Source organism: Lissotriton helveticus, chromosome 6 (genome assembly GCF_964261635.1).
Source record: "Lissotriton helveticus chromosome 6, aLisHel1.1, whole genome shotgun sequence".
Taxonomy (NCBI): domain Eukaryota; kingdom Metazoa; phylum Chordata; class Amphibia; order Caudata; family Salamandridae; genus Lissotriton; species Lissotriton helveticus.
The window spans coordinates 1,952,482,973-1,952,497,465 of NC_136067.1; the positions used below are offsets into that span (position 1 = coordinate 1,952,482,973).

Consider the following 14,493-nt stretch of genomic DNA (forward strand, 5'->3'; position numbering starts at 1 on the left):
GTGACTCTCGAGCACATGTGGAGGGAATTAAGGGAAATTATAAGGTGAGATAAATTAGCATTCTGGCAAGGAAAGCAGGAGACTAGTCATAGTCCACAGCTTGGTGAAGACACCTCTGATGATGCACAGTGACAGGGGGGGGCGGGCTCCTTCTGTTGCCGCATGTACTGCACCAGCCGCATCCCACCATGGCTCATGGTTAAGCAATGTGAGGGTCCTCTATGCAACGTGAGTGAATGAGTGGATGAAGTTCTAGATTACAGGTAAGGGCCTGGATTGGAGGGTGCACTGTTTACCTGGCTGCTGTTGGCCCTGTAAGCTACAGAGTAGCAGGCACAATCTAGTGCAAGTGCAAAACATTAGCTATCCCTAACAACATGAGGGTGGAGAAAAGTGCTTGAGATGGTGGTACAAAAAAGCAGTCAAAATACATTATATGTGACTGCAACAGACCAGTTGCTTGATGGATAAGGGGTGCATTAGGTCACCCTGATGAGATGGATTGCTAAGAGTCCTAGAGCACAGGTAACCTCCCATGGACAGTAGATGTTGTGGCACACACCAGAGTACGTTTGATTGACAAGCCTAGTAAAGCACACACTGAACAATTTGCTTGTATTTTGCTTTTGGTTGCAAGGGAGTTGGTGTAATGTTGACTCTTCGGATCTAGGCTGCCAAGTACAAGTATTTTTGTTGCTCTAACTCTAAACACAGCTCCTCCCTGCAAGGGGCAGCCTTCCCATGAGGCAAGAGAAGGCAGCATCCTTAAAAGTGGCATCAAATTATTTCAAGAGGTCAGTAAAATCGCCTTTTTAAGTATATGGGGAGAGCTCCAGCAGGCAAACATCTAGTTTTCCCAGAGCACTGCATCATTTCTGCTTTGACACTTTGACTCCATTTTCTGTTCTAGGTAGAACGTGGATCCTCTCTGATGGTGGTGAGCGAGTCAATCTCTTTGGTATGCCTCGTCCTAGTATCAGCCTAAATGGGTTATATATCAGGTCTCAGCTCCTGTCTATTGCAGCGTCCTCTGAGAATGCAGGTAATCAATCAATCAATCAAACATTTGTAGAGCGATCTACTCACCCGTGAGTGTCTCAAGGCGCTAGAGGATGAAGCAGCTACTGATCGAACAGCTAGGTCTTGAGAAGTCTCCTGAAGGTGAGCAGGTCTTTGGTCTGTTGAAGGTGGATGGGGAGGGTGTTCCATGACTTGGCGGCGAGGTGGGAGAAAGATGTGCTGCTGGTGGTCATTCGGCAGGTGCGTGGGACGGTGGCGAGGGCGAGGTCAGCGGAGAGAAGCTGGCGGTTCGGGGTGTAGAAGGTGAGTCATTCGTTGAGGTATGCTGGTCCGGCGTTGTGGAGTGCCTTGTGAGCGTGGGTGAGGAGCTTGAAGGTGATCCTCTTGTTGACGGGGAGCCAGTGCAGGTCTCTCAGGTGGGCGGTGATGTGGCTGTGGCGAGGGACTCCGAGGATGAGGCATTTTGTATGCGTTGTTTTCTTTTCTGGAGTTTGGCCATGGTTCCCGCGTAGAGGGCATTGCCGTAGTACAGCCTGCTGCGGATGAGGGCTTGAGTGACCATTCATCTGGTTTCGGTGGGGATCCCTCTGTAAACCTTGCAGATCATGCGGAGGGTGTTGAAGCAGGAGGAGGAGACAGAGTTGACTTGCTGGGTCATAGAGAGCGTTGAGTCCAGGATGGACCCCAGGTTGCGTGCGTGGTTGGTGGGTGTCGGGGCAGCTCCCAACGTGGCTAGCGGCCACCAGGAGGTAACTATCTTTATTGTGAATGCTTCGACGCCTTAACCCATAAAATAGGCTTGTCAGTCACCTTGACATAATCTAGTATGAGCATAGGGCTGTAACTGAATGCTCTTTAGGTGGTAAGCTTGATATTGCATTGCTACAACTCTGAAAAAATGAACCTTTATAAAAGACTGAAGAAAAACAAGAATTGGCAAAGTCAGTAGGTCGCAGCCTTGAAACCTATTGACTTTGGAATTGATTTTTCCCCTGCATGGCTGTCATGAATACACCTCGATCCATGGCACCAACCTTTCAGTGGAGTGTCTTAAAATATTACAAGACTCATACATTTTAAAGAAATCGATTCACCATGTGCAAGCATTGGTGCCGGACAATTTAGAACATATTTTGTTACATTGTCACTAGGTCCATTCAAAGATGGCCACTGTGTATATGTTTGCATCCATTGTTGCGATCATAGAACGGAAACTGTTCAAATATAACAAAATGCATTCAAATATGGCCAATGTGTATATGCCTGCATCTGCGATAGCAAAAGACATTTAAATATGGCTATGTATTAACAAATACCATTCAAAGAAGGCCATCATGGATGTGCATACATCTGCAGCACCCATCTTTGAATGGGATTTGTTCAGATATAAAAATGTCATGACCAGATGCCCCCCAGGCACCCATGGCAGACCAACATTGGGCGAGTCACTCTCCGGCATCCCTGTCAGCCTCTCCATTGGGAACAATTTTGATTTCCCGGGATTGAGATGAAGACCGGACAAGGCCCCAAATTCCCTTAACTCTCTCATAAGGACTTGGACCTCCCTATCTGGACGACGCATATACACCAGTGTATCGTCTGCATATAGTGAGATCACATGGTTGGTGTCCCCTAATTGAATTCTCCATCTCCCAAGTTTTTCCCATAAGTTGCAGCCAAAGGCTCTATTGCTATCGCAAATATAAGTGGGGATAGGGGGCAACCTTGGCGAGTGCCCCTTATTAGTGCAAATTGTTCCGTCACCATCCCGCAGTCTCTCACCCGAGCTGGATTGGTGGCATATGGTGGCATATGTGTTTATATGTTTGGGGCCAGGCAAGTGCATTACCCTACACACCATAATAAAAATAGGAGAGACCAAGCTTTCCTTTGATTGGACAATAAATTTGAACCTGCACAATGGGTATTACAGAAAGCACAACAAAGGCACCTGCAGGAATCCCCAGCCACAATATGAAAGGCACATGCACAGCGCACCCCTGGCCCTTTAAGCTGCACTCCCCGAATAACTGATGCATTCAAAATGTTGCAGTGGCACACCACAAGCGTGGGAGGCTTACCAGCTACCAAGCCGGTGAGCCCAATGGGTGTTGCGCGCCTGGTCGTGCGTGATATGCAGTGCGCAGGCAGTGGAAATCCACCGGTCCATGAAAACATACGCGCTCTTAGAAGAACCGCCCTATCCAGCTACCTATGGCCGCAGCTGCTGGTCACGCACCCTATACTTTTCCCACGCACGCTCCGCAAACACGCCGGGTATGTATTTCATGGCTGCTGCGCGCGCTCAGGGGGGTTCACGGCGTCGCACATGCTGCTTTCAGATGTGCACAGGAGTTATTGGACACTGGGGTCACAGATCAGTCAATGATTTACTGTGAGAAAACATCCCAGTTTTCGAAACGCCAGCCCCTCCCGCTCCGCCTGGCAGCGGCCTCATCATCACGGCCCCCCTCTGATGGATGGGCTTGGAGAGCCTGGAATCACGTCGCCTTGGAACACTTTGGCCAGCGAAAGATGCACACGGAATGTGATCAGTTCGAGTCAAGACCTCTGCCGCTACAGAGAGACGTAAAATAGATTAATCTATTCCAGGCACAGGTGTTTGGCTGAGCCGTCGTGCAGGGCGTTCACACAGATACACAAAGAGTAATGATACTCGGTGGAGAGTAGGTCTATTGATTGACCTCCAGAATGCTCATTAGTTACTGGGCAGACCCGCTCTGTAGGGTGCACCTGCGCTCTCTGCACGGACGAAGGACAAAGATCCTGAAACAAGTGTTTAGACATAAGCAGCACTGGCTGCACCACCAACTGGCGGTGCTAGAGCCTTTCAATTAAAGTGAGGGTTACAGTGCCAGTGCACTGCATGTACCACAATGCATCTGGGCGAATAGTGTTTGCTGGAATGCCAAGCACAATGCCCCCCCCCCCCATCTCTTGTCATTGAAAACGTAACTAAGAAAGCCAAGCTCCTACTCTTAGAATCCAGGCTCGCCCGCCTCGTTGAACCAAGACATCTGAAGAGTGTGTGGTGGCAGTCACCCACAACATACCCAATAGTAAGATCCAGTCGTTCCTTCAATAAATATGTATGTCACATTTACAGATAGTGCATAGCATAACATAATGGGGATTTAAAAAAATATTTACAAACAAAGAGTACAGTGTGGACACAATCCAACGAACCAGTGTTAAACTTTTTTGGGTGTGAGTCTTGGTTTGAGTAGTCCTTCCTCTCTTTGTTCTTCTACTTCACTGTGCACTTATTATATGCTCTGCAGTCATCTCGCACATCACAAAGGCGTCCAGTCCTTGGGTTGATAACCCACACGTTCATGCCTCGGTGCTGTATGGCATTCCAACGATTCACGTGGACCTGCACTTACAACTACACGGTGCACGGTGCAACAGGAGGCTAGAAAGAGAGGACATTGAGGCTCATTTATTAGATTTATTGCATATTTGGTGTTTCGAATACATCCTCATCTGGAGCCTCCTTCCCATGAGTGCACAATCGCATCTTTCACAACTGCACACCAATGCTGTGCTCTAGCACAGCTGTGGATTAAGGCCCCTCCTGGAGGGAGGACCCCACAGAACACATTGGTGCATGAGATGAACCTCCTACAGCCCCCTGCGGGCATTGGTCTCCGTGGCGTGATGTGTCCTCCAGACCTTAGACCAAGTCACGACCACGCTATTAGTAGGAATCCTGAAAAATAAGCAGCTCCCTGGTTTTGTGATGTAAAAAAGAGAAATGCTACCAGTATAGGCAGAGAGGCGGCTGGCGTGGTTTCACGTGCAAGCATCGTTGACATGAGCGCACAGCAGAGCTGATTATATACAGGGCATCCAATGATCTCTGACAAAGGTGGTCCTCCTATGGGATGCAGTATCTATTGAAACACCCCCCTTCACCTCTAAATAGTATAACTCTTCCCTCTCCTGACTAGATCAGACAATGTCCCATCCTCTCTGCTGCTTCCTGAGTCTATGACAGTATTGCCCATGTGCAGCCTGACATTGCCGTATCCCTTCCCTGCCTAATACCATTACCCATCTTCCACTCTCTCCCTACATGTTGCGACATTGTCCCTCTCCTCTGTCGCGATATAGTGCCTGCCTTACTCGGACTCTTGTCACTATCCATCTCATTCTGTCGCATGATCTTGTCCGTCACCCTCTCCATCATGCTCATCCCTCTCCATCTCATGATATTGCTCATCCTCTTTTGACTCGATCAATCTTCCTGTCTCGTGATATTTCTCATCATATTCTGTCCATCTCCCCCTATCGTGATATTACCTCTCCACCATACCTCATGGTATAGACATCTTCCAGTCTCATGCTATTGTCTGTCTCCTACTGCCTCATGGTACTCTCCATTTTTATTGCCTTCAGATTTTCTCCCTCGCACTCTTCCTTATTCTGGTGACCTACATTGTGACATTGCCTAATTTTCATTCCTTATGGTATTGTTTCTCTCTCACTTTTTATTATGAAGCCCTTCCTGCCTCTTCTTACTGCCTGTATCATAACATTGCCTGTCTTTCCATTCCGTATGCTATTGTTTATCTCTCACTTTCTCCTATGAAGCCCTTTCTGTCTCTTGTTATTGCCCATATCATGATATTGCCAATCTCCATCTGTCTCTTGCTATTGTCCATCTCCCTCTATTTCTTGATATTATCCGTCTTCCTCTGTCTCGTGACATACCTCATCATATTCTGTACATCTCCTCGCCACCATACCTCATCCTATCGCCCATCTCCTGGTCTCGTGATATTGCGATTCTCCATCTGCCTCGTGGTACTGCTCACCTCCCTCTATTCCTCGGTATTGTCGGTCTTCCCTTCCTTTTCCTCCTGATAGTGAGCATCTCAATCTACCTCACCCTACTGACCATAACCCTGTGCCTCATATTACTGTCCATCTGCCTGCCCAAAAAATAATACTGGCATTTCTCTATCTCATGATATTAACCATTTGTTGCTGCTATTTTCGATCATACACCGTGCTTTCTCAGGCTATTGCCCCTGTACCTCGGTCGGCTGTTCCTCTCCTTGTATCATGGTAGTGCATGTCCTCATACCTCATGCTATTGACCATCATGCTTTCTCTTGATATTGACCCTTTGTTGCTGCTATATTCTATCATATACCACGCTCTCTCATGAAATTGCCCCTCTACCTCGTGCAGCTGTTCCTCTCCTCTTCTCATGACCTCTTACCTCATGCGATTGACAATCATGCAGTCTCATGACATTGCTAGTCTCTTTTGGCCTAATGTTATTGTCCATTTCATACAGTTTCAGGACCCCCTCTTACTCTGCCTCATTTCATGGACTATCTCTCTGCCTCATACATCACATTGTTATTATATTGCCCCCACCCCACTTTCTGTCTGTCCCTTTGCTCCATTCCTGTTTCTGATCTCTGCCACTGGTCAGCTTTTCAGTATCAAAGCACAACCTGTCTCTGGGACCCCCAGCCTGCAATATTTTACTTTAACCTATGGCACTGATGTGTGCCAGTGAACCCTTCACTCTTCTGGGTCCGCCCTGTTAGCATCTCACTTATGTGGTTATCCAGCTCTCTAACTCTTAGCGAATCACATCCATACCCTGGTTCAGTTGTGTCTCTGAGCCATGCAGTCTGGATCTCTGCCTCAATCACATCCCTTCATCCCTGTTCTGGCCTGGCTACTTGTCTCAGCCTCAGTCACATGGTCCATCTGCTCCCCCCCATCTCAATCACACCCCTGCCCCAGCTTTGTCTCCGAATCATGGAGTCTGGATCTCTGCCTCAATCACATCTCTGTCCTGGTCCAGCTTTGTCCCTGAATCATGCAGTCTGGATCTCTGCCTTAATCACATCCCTGTCCTGTCCCAGCTTTGTCTCCGAATCATGCAGTCTGGATCTCTGCCTTAATCACATCCCTGTCCTGTCCCAGCTTTGTCTCTGAATCATGCAGTCTGGATCTCTGCCTCAATCACATCCCTGTCCTGCCCCAGCCGTGTCTCTGAATCATGCAGTCTGGATCTATGTCTCAATCACACCCCTGTCCTGTCCCAGCTTTGTCCCTGAATCATGCAGTCTGGATCTCTCCCTCAATCACATCCCTGTCCTGTCCCAGCTTTGTCTCTGAATCATGCAGTCTGGATCGCTGCCTCAATCACATCCCTGTCTTGGTCCAGCTTTGTCTCTGAATCATGCAGTCTGGATCTCTGCCTTAATCACATCCCTGTCCTGTCCCAGCTTTGTCCCTGAATCATGCAGTCTGGATCTCTGCCTTAATCACATCCCTCTCCAGTCCCAGCTTTGTCTCTGAATCATGCAGTCTGGATCTCTGCCTCAATCACATCCCTGTCCAGTCCCAGCTTTGTCTCTGAATCATGCAGTCTGGATCTCTGCCTCGATCACATCCCTGTCCAGTCCCAGCTGTGTCTCTGAATCATGCAGTCTGGATCTCTGCCTCGATCACTTCCCTGTCCAGTCCCAGCTTTGTCTCTGAATCATGCAGTCTGGATCTCTCCCTCAATCACATCCCTGTCCTGTCCCAGCTTTGTCTCTGAATCATGCAGTCTGGATCTCTGCCTCGATCACATCCCTGTCCTGTCCCAGCTTTGTCTCTGAATCATGCAGTCTCGATCGCTGCCTCAATCACATCCCTGTCTTGGTCCAGCTTTGTCCCTGAATCATGCAGTCTGGATCTCTGCCTTAATCACATCCCTGTCCTGTCCCAGCTTTGTCCCTGAATCATGCAGTCTGGATCTCTGCCTCAATCACACCCCTGTCCTGCCCCAGCCGTGTCTCTGAATCATGCAGTCTGGATCGCTGCCTCAATCACATCCCTGTCTTGGTCCAGCTTTGTCCCTGAATCATGCAGTTTGGATCTCTGCCTTAATCACATCCCTGTCCTGTCCCAGCTTTGTCCCTGAATCATGCAGTCTGGATCTCTGCCTCAATCACACCCCTGTCCTGCCCCAGCCGTGTCTCTGAATCATGCAGTCTGGATCGCTGCCTCAATCACATCCCTGTCTTGGTCCAGCTTTGTCCCTGAATCATGCAGTCTGGATCTCTGCCTTAATCACATCCCTGTCCTGTCCCAGCTTTGTCCCTGAATCATGCAGTCTGGATCTCTGCCTCAATCACACCCCTGTCCTGCCCCAGCCGTGTCTCTGAATCATGCAGTCTGGATCTCTGCCTCAATCACATCCCTGTCTTGGTCCAGCTTTGTCTCCGAATCATGCAGTCTGGATCTCTGCCTTAATCACATCCCTGTCCTGTCCCAGCTTTGTCCCTGAATCATGCAGTCTGGATCTCTGCCTCAATCACATCCCTGTCCAGTCCCAGCTGTGTCTCTGAATCATGCAGTCTGGATCTCTGCCTCGATCACATCTCTGTCCTGGTCCAGATTTGTCTCTGACTCATGCAGTCTGGATCTCTGCCTCAATCACATCCCTGTCCTGTTCCAGATTTGTCTCCGAATCATGCAGTCTGGATCTCTGCCTCGATCACATCTCTGTCCTGTCCCAGCTTTGTCTCTGAATCATGCAGTCTGGATCTCTCCCTCAATCACATCCCTGTCCAGTCCCAGCTTTGTCCCTGAATCATGCAGTCTGGATCTCTGCCTCAATCACACCCCTGTCCTGCCCCAGCCGTGTCTCTGAATCATGCAGTTTGGATCTCTGCCTTAATCACACCCCTGTCCTGCCCCAGCCGTGTCTCTGAATCATGCAGTCTGGATCTCTGCCTCGATCACATCCCTGTCTTGGTCCAGCTTTGTCTCCGAATCATGCAGTCTGGATCTCTGCCTTAATCACATCCCTGTCCTGTCCCAGCTTTGTCCCTGAATCACGCAGTCTGGATCTCTGCCTCGATCACATCCCTGTCCAGTCCCAGCTTTGTCTCTGAATCATGCAGTCTGGATCTCTGCCTCAATCACATCGCTGTCCAGTCCCAGCTTTGTCCCTGAATCATGCAGTTTGGATCTCTCCCTCAATCACATCGCTGTCCAGTCCCAGCTTTGTCCCTGAATAATGCAGTCTGGATCTCTCCCTCAATCACATCCCTGTCCAGTCCCAGCTTTGTCTCTGAATCATGCAGTCTGGATCTCTGCCTCAATCACATCCCTGTCCAGTCCCAGCTTTGTCTCTGAATCATGCAGTCTGGATCTCTCCCTCAATCACATCCCTGTCCAGTCCCAGCTTTGTCCCTGAATCATGCAGTCTGGATCTCTGCCTCACTCACATCCCTGTCCAGTCCCAGCTTTGTCCCTGAATCATGCAGTCTGGATCTCTGCCTCAATCACATCCCTGTCCAGTCCCAGCTTTGTCCCTGAATCATGCAGTCTGGATCTCTGCCTCGATCACATCCCTGTCCAGTCCCAGCTTTGTCCCTGAATCATGCAGTCTGGATCTCTGCCTCGATCACATCCCTGTCCAGTCCCAGCTTTGTCTCTGAATCATGCAGTCTGGATCTCTGCCTCAATCACATCCCTGTCCAGTCCCAGCTTTGTCTCTGAATCATGCAGTCTGGATCTCTGCCTCAATCACATCCCTGTCCAGTCCCAGCTTTGTCCCTGAATCATGCAGTCTGGATCTCTGCCTCAATCCCACCCCTGTCCTGCCCCAGCCGTGTCTCTGAATCATGCAGTCTGGATCTCTGCCTTAATCACACCCCTGTCCTGCCCCAGCCTTGTCACTGAATCATGCAGTCTGGATCTCTGCCTCGATCACACCCCTGTCCTGCCCCAGCTTTGTCCCTGAATCATGCAGTCTGGATCTCTGCCTCAATCACACCCCTGTCCTGTCCCAGCTTTGTCTCCGAATCATGCAGTCTGGATCTCTGCCTTAATCACATCCCTGTCCTGTCCAGGCTTTGTCCCTGAATCATGCAGTCTGGATCTCTGCCTCGATCACATCCCTGTCCTGTCCCAGCTTTGTCTCTGAATCATGCAGTCTGGATCTCTGCCTTAATCACATCCCTGTCCTGTCCCAGCTTTGTCTCTGAATCATGCAGTCTGGATCTCTGCCTCAATCACATCCCTGTCCAGTCCCAGCTGTGTCTCTGAATCATGCAGTCTGGATCTCTGCCTTGATCACATCCCTGTCCAGTCCCAGCTTTGTCTCTAAATCATGCAGTCTGGATCTCTGCCTCAATCACATCCCTGTCCTGTCCCAGCTTTGTCTCTAAATCATGCAGTCTGGATCTCTGCCTCAATCACATCCCTGTCCTGTCCCAGCTTTGTCTCTGAATTATGCAGTCTGGATCTCTGCCTCAATCACATCTCTGTCCTGTCCCAGCTTTGTCTCTGAATCATGCAGTCTGGATCTCTGCCTTAATCACATCTCTGTCTTGGTCCAGCTTTGTCTCTGAGTCATGCAGTCTGGATCTCTGCCTCGATCACATCCCTGTCCAGTCCCAGCTGTGTCTCTGAATCATGCAGTCTGGATCTCTGCCTCGATCACATCCCTGTCCAGTCCCAGCTTTGTCTCTAAATCATGCAGTCTGGATCTCTGCCTCAATCACATCCCTGTCCTGTCCCAGCTTTGTCTCTGAATCATGCAGTCTGGATCTCTGCCTCAATCACATCTCTGTCCTGTCCCAGCTTTGTCTCTGAATCATGCAGTCTGGATCTCTGCCTCAATCACATCCCTGCCCCGCCCCAGCCATGTCCCTGAATCATGCAGTCTGGATCTCTGCCTCAATCACATCCCTGTCCTGTCCCAGCCGTGTCTCTGAATCATGCAGTCTGGATCTCTGCCTTATTCACACCCCTGTCCTGTCCCAGCTTTGTCTCCGAATCATGCAGTCTGGATCTCTGCCTTAATCACATCCCTGTCCTGGTCCAGCTTTGTCCCTGAATCATGCAGTCTGGATCTCTGCCTCGATCACATCCCTGTCCTGTCCCAGCTTTGTCTCTGAATCATGCAGTCTGGATCTCTGCCTTAATCACATCCCTGTCCAGTCCCAGCTTTGTCTCTGAATCATGCAGTCTGGATCTCTGCCTCGATCACATCCCTGTCCTGTCCCAGCTTTGTCTCTGAATCATGCAGTCTGGATCTCTGCCTTAATCACATCCCTGTCCAGTCCCAGCTTTGTCTCTGAATCATGCAGTCTGGATCTCTGCCTTAATCACATCCCTGTTCAGTCCCAGCTTTGTCTCTGAATCATGCAGAAAGTTGGGACTGGACAGGGATGTGATTGAGGGAGAGATCCAGACTGCATGATTCAGGGACAAAGCTGGGACTGGACAGGGATGTGATTGAGGCAGAGATCCAGACTGCATGATTCAGGGACAAAGCTGGGACTGGACAGGGATGTGATTGAGGCAGAGATCCAGACTCTGCCTCGATCACATCCCTGTCCTGTCCCAGCTTTGTCTCTGAATCATGCAGTCTGGATCTCTGCCTCAATCACATCCCTGTCCCAGCTTTGTCTCTGAATCATGCAGTCTGGATCTCTGCCTCAATCACATCCCTGTCCAGTCCCAGCTGTGTCTCTGAATCATGCAGTCTGGATCTCTGCCTCAATCACATCCCTGCCCCGCCCCAGCCATGTCCCTGAATCATGCAGTCTGGATCTCTGCCTCAATCACATCCCTGTCCTGTCCCAGCCGTGTCTCTGAATCATGCAGTCTGGATCTCTGCCTTAATCACATCCCTGTCCTGTCCCAGCTTTGTCTCCGAATCATGCAGTCTGGATCTCTGCCTCGATCACATCCCTGTCTTGGTCCAGCTTTGTCTCCGAATCATGCAGTCTGGATCTCTGCCTTAATCACATCCCTGTCCTGGTCCAGCTTTGTCCCTGAATCATGCAGTCTGGATCTCTGCCTCGATCACATCCCTGTCCTGTCCCAGCTTTGTCCCTGAATCATGCAGTTTGTCCCTGAATCATGCAGTCTGGATCTCTCCCTCAATCACATCCCCGTCCAGTCCCAGCTTTGTCCCTGAATCATGCAGTCTGGATCTCTCCCTCAATCACATCCCTGTCCAGTCCCAGCTTTGTCCCTGAATCATGCAGTCTGGATCTCTCCCTCAATCACATCCCTGTCCAGTCCCAGCCTTGCCTCTGAATCATGCAGTCTGGATCTCTGCCTCAATCACATGCCTGTCCTGTTCCAGGTGTGTTTCAATCATGCAGTCTGGATCTCTGTCTCAATCACATCCCTTCATCCCTGTTCTGGCCCAGCGACTTGTCCCAGCATCAGTCATACGGTCCAGCTGCCCCCAAATCGCATCCCTGCCTTGGTCCAGCTCACTTCCTTAATTATACCATCTACTTTCTGCCTCTCTCTGCCCCAGCCACACCTCTGCCTATGCCCAGCTCTTTAACTCTGCCTCGGTCACTTGGGGCTGGGGCAGCTGCCTGCCCCTCTTTTCCCTCAATAACAGACCGATGCTATTCCTGCCTCATTGGCACGGTCCACCTCTCTTTTCATGTCTCCTCCCAGGCGCAGCCCTTTGTTTCATCTGCATCGCTCAGCGCCTCGACGCCCTCACAGCGCCTCACACATACACACTCTGTCCTGGTCCAGCAGCCCTGCTCCCGTCAGTGAGGTCAGCTTCACGTGCCCACTGCAGTCAGCGGCTGCCCAGGGCTCTGCCCCGCGCTTCCTGCCTCCACGTGTTATCCCAGGCTGTGATAACAAGAACATTTCTCACCTCCGCGAAGTTTCTCTCACACGGTGCGAACCCCAGGACACATACCTTTCATGGTCCCCGTGCTGTCAGAACCGGGTCACCGGCGGCGCCTCTGCTGTTTCTGATGTCAGTACCAAAGGGTACCCAAAAAGTAAAGAGACTCAAAATAAATCCCAGGGAAATGTTCCTTTGTAGCCTTCATTAATCCATCGTGTTCCTTGTAGTTTGCGTTGTGTTGTTAATCACAGGGGGCTTTACACGAAGGTTCAAAGTATCTGTTCCTTCTAATTAATGATGGGGAAATGGGTTTGCAGTCATTCGAACGAAATGTCAATGGTGAGATTGGTGCTGGAAATAAAAGTTTTCGTGGCGAGTGCGCTGCTGGTTCCACTCTCGGCGCCTCCGAGAGCTCCCTGTGTGCTCGTGGTCCTCGGCAGCTCAGCTCTCGGTAGCCGCTGGAGATAGCCCGGGCCAGCCCCTGTCCTGCTCTGCCTCAGCCTCAGCCTGCCGCTCTCCGCAGCGCGCCCCCGTCCCCGCTCCGGCTCAGCACACTCTGGACATTTTCCATCGCGAGCTCAGAGAAATAGGAGCCGCCGAAGCATGTGCCGGGCCGGCGAGCACTCCCCTCCCTCTGGACTCCTCCTCTGCTCGGCCTCGGCGGGGAACGGCCAGCAAATGTGCGGGCTACCGCTGGGCCCGCACATCTGGCCGCCGAGGAGGGGAGGGCGGGGTGTCAGGGCCCAGGGGAAGGGTGTAAGTACGGACCCTGTCCAAAATGAAGGACAGAAGCTGTCACCTGCTCCCATTTCATGAGGACCACTCTGAGACACTTCTGATTATGCAGCTTACAGCGCTAAGCATGCTGGGACTTGTAGGCCAATAATCATAAAGGGAAACTACAAGCGGCATCATTTAAAATATATGGCTCTCCTGCAATATTTGGGAAGGAGCCCCCTAAAATATACATTCTGCTATTCGCCTCAGAAATATACAAATGCAAGGGGCTGACCGAGGCGCTCTGGGGGCCTGCAGCATCCTAGAGCTACATTACGCACCTGACAGTGGTCACACTACTAACCTCACCCAGCCAACACCAACAAAAACACACAACACAATCATCTGATTGCATCCCACGTGTGCACAAAAAGATGCCCATAGTCAGGGCTTTAAGTGGGCCGGGTCTCACCGGCTCTTAGCACCGGCAGTTTTTTTAAGGAGGCCGCGAAACGGGTCTCTATCGGTCTCTGTTTTGTGCCGTAGCACAGGAGGTCCGTTTTTTTCGAGCGTTGTAGGGGAAGGGAAATCCTTTAAAGAGAGTCCTTTTCTCTCTGGATTTCTCTTCTCTTTCCGGAACTAAGGAGCAGCAACTTTGTCGTGGTGTCACCAGGGCTTTAAGTGGAAGTTTTTTCAATATTAAATACAAGCCATAGTTGCTGCTTATTCATGTTATTCAACTAACAACCATTGACAAAGCCAATAGTCCTGACTTGTAAGTATGATGTTACTTGTTGTATCATATATCTGGATGCAATGACAGGAACAACAAAATCCCAGTCGAGCGGCACACTACGCTAAGCACAAACTATTAGCTTAGGTGTTTTTAAGCCACGCCCTTACTTGCATTGGCCACGCCCCCTTGAGAGACCCCCCCCAGTTTTTTCATCACACTTAAAGCCCTGCCCATAGTGAGAACATCTTATGATGCTGTTGACGCTCTAATGAAAACATTCAAGGGGGTCAAGGCATATGATCGGGTCTGTGAGTCTTTATACGACTAAGTCCAATGGCAGTAAAGGAGTCCTCCA

The 14,493-nt window shown here is 50.2% G+C and overlaps 1 protein-coding gene across 2 annotated transcripts in view; it reads right to left on the minus strand.

Moving 5' to 3' along the window:
- SCARA3 (scavenger receptor class A member 3) overlaps positions 1–13,530 on the minus strand; it is a 269,913-nt gene extending 256,383 nt beyond the window's left edge. The window contains exon 1 of one of the 2 annotated variants that reach the window (XM_078649960.1): positions 12,755–13,530. In XM_078649960.1, coding sequence (XP_078506086.1) covers positions 12,755–12,761 — 7 coding nt within the window. In that variant the 5' untranslated portion in view covers positions 12,762–13,530. The remainder of the gene's footprint in view (positions 1–12,754) is intronic. The other variant, XM_078649959.1, reaches the window with a different exon arrangement.
- Positions 13,531–14,493: the final 963 nt, after the last annotated feature.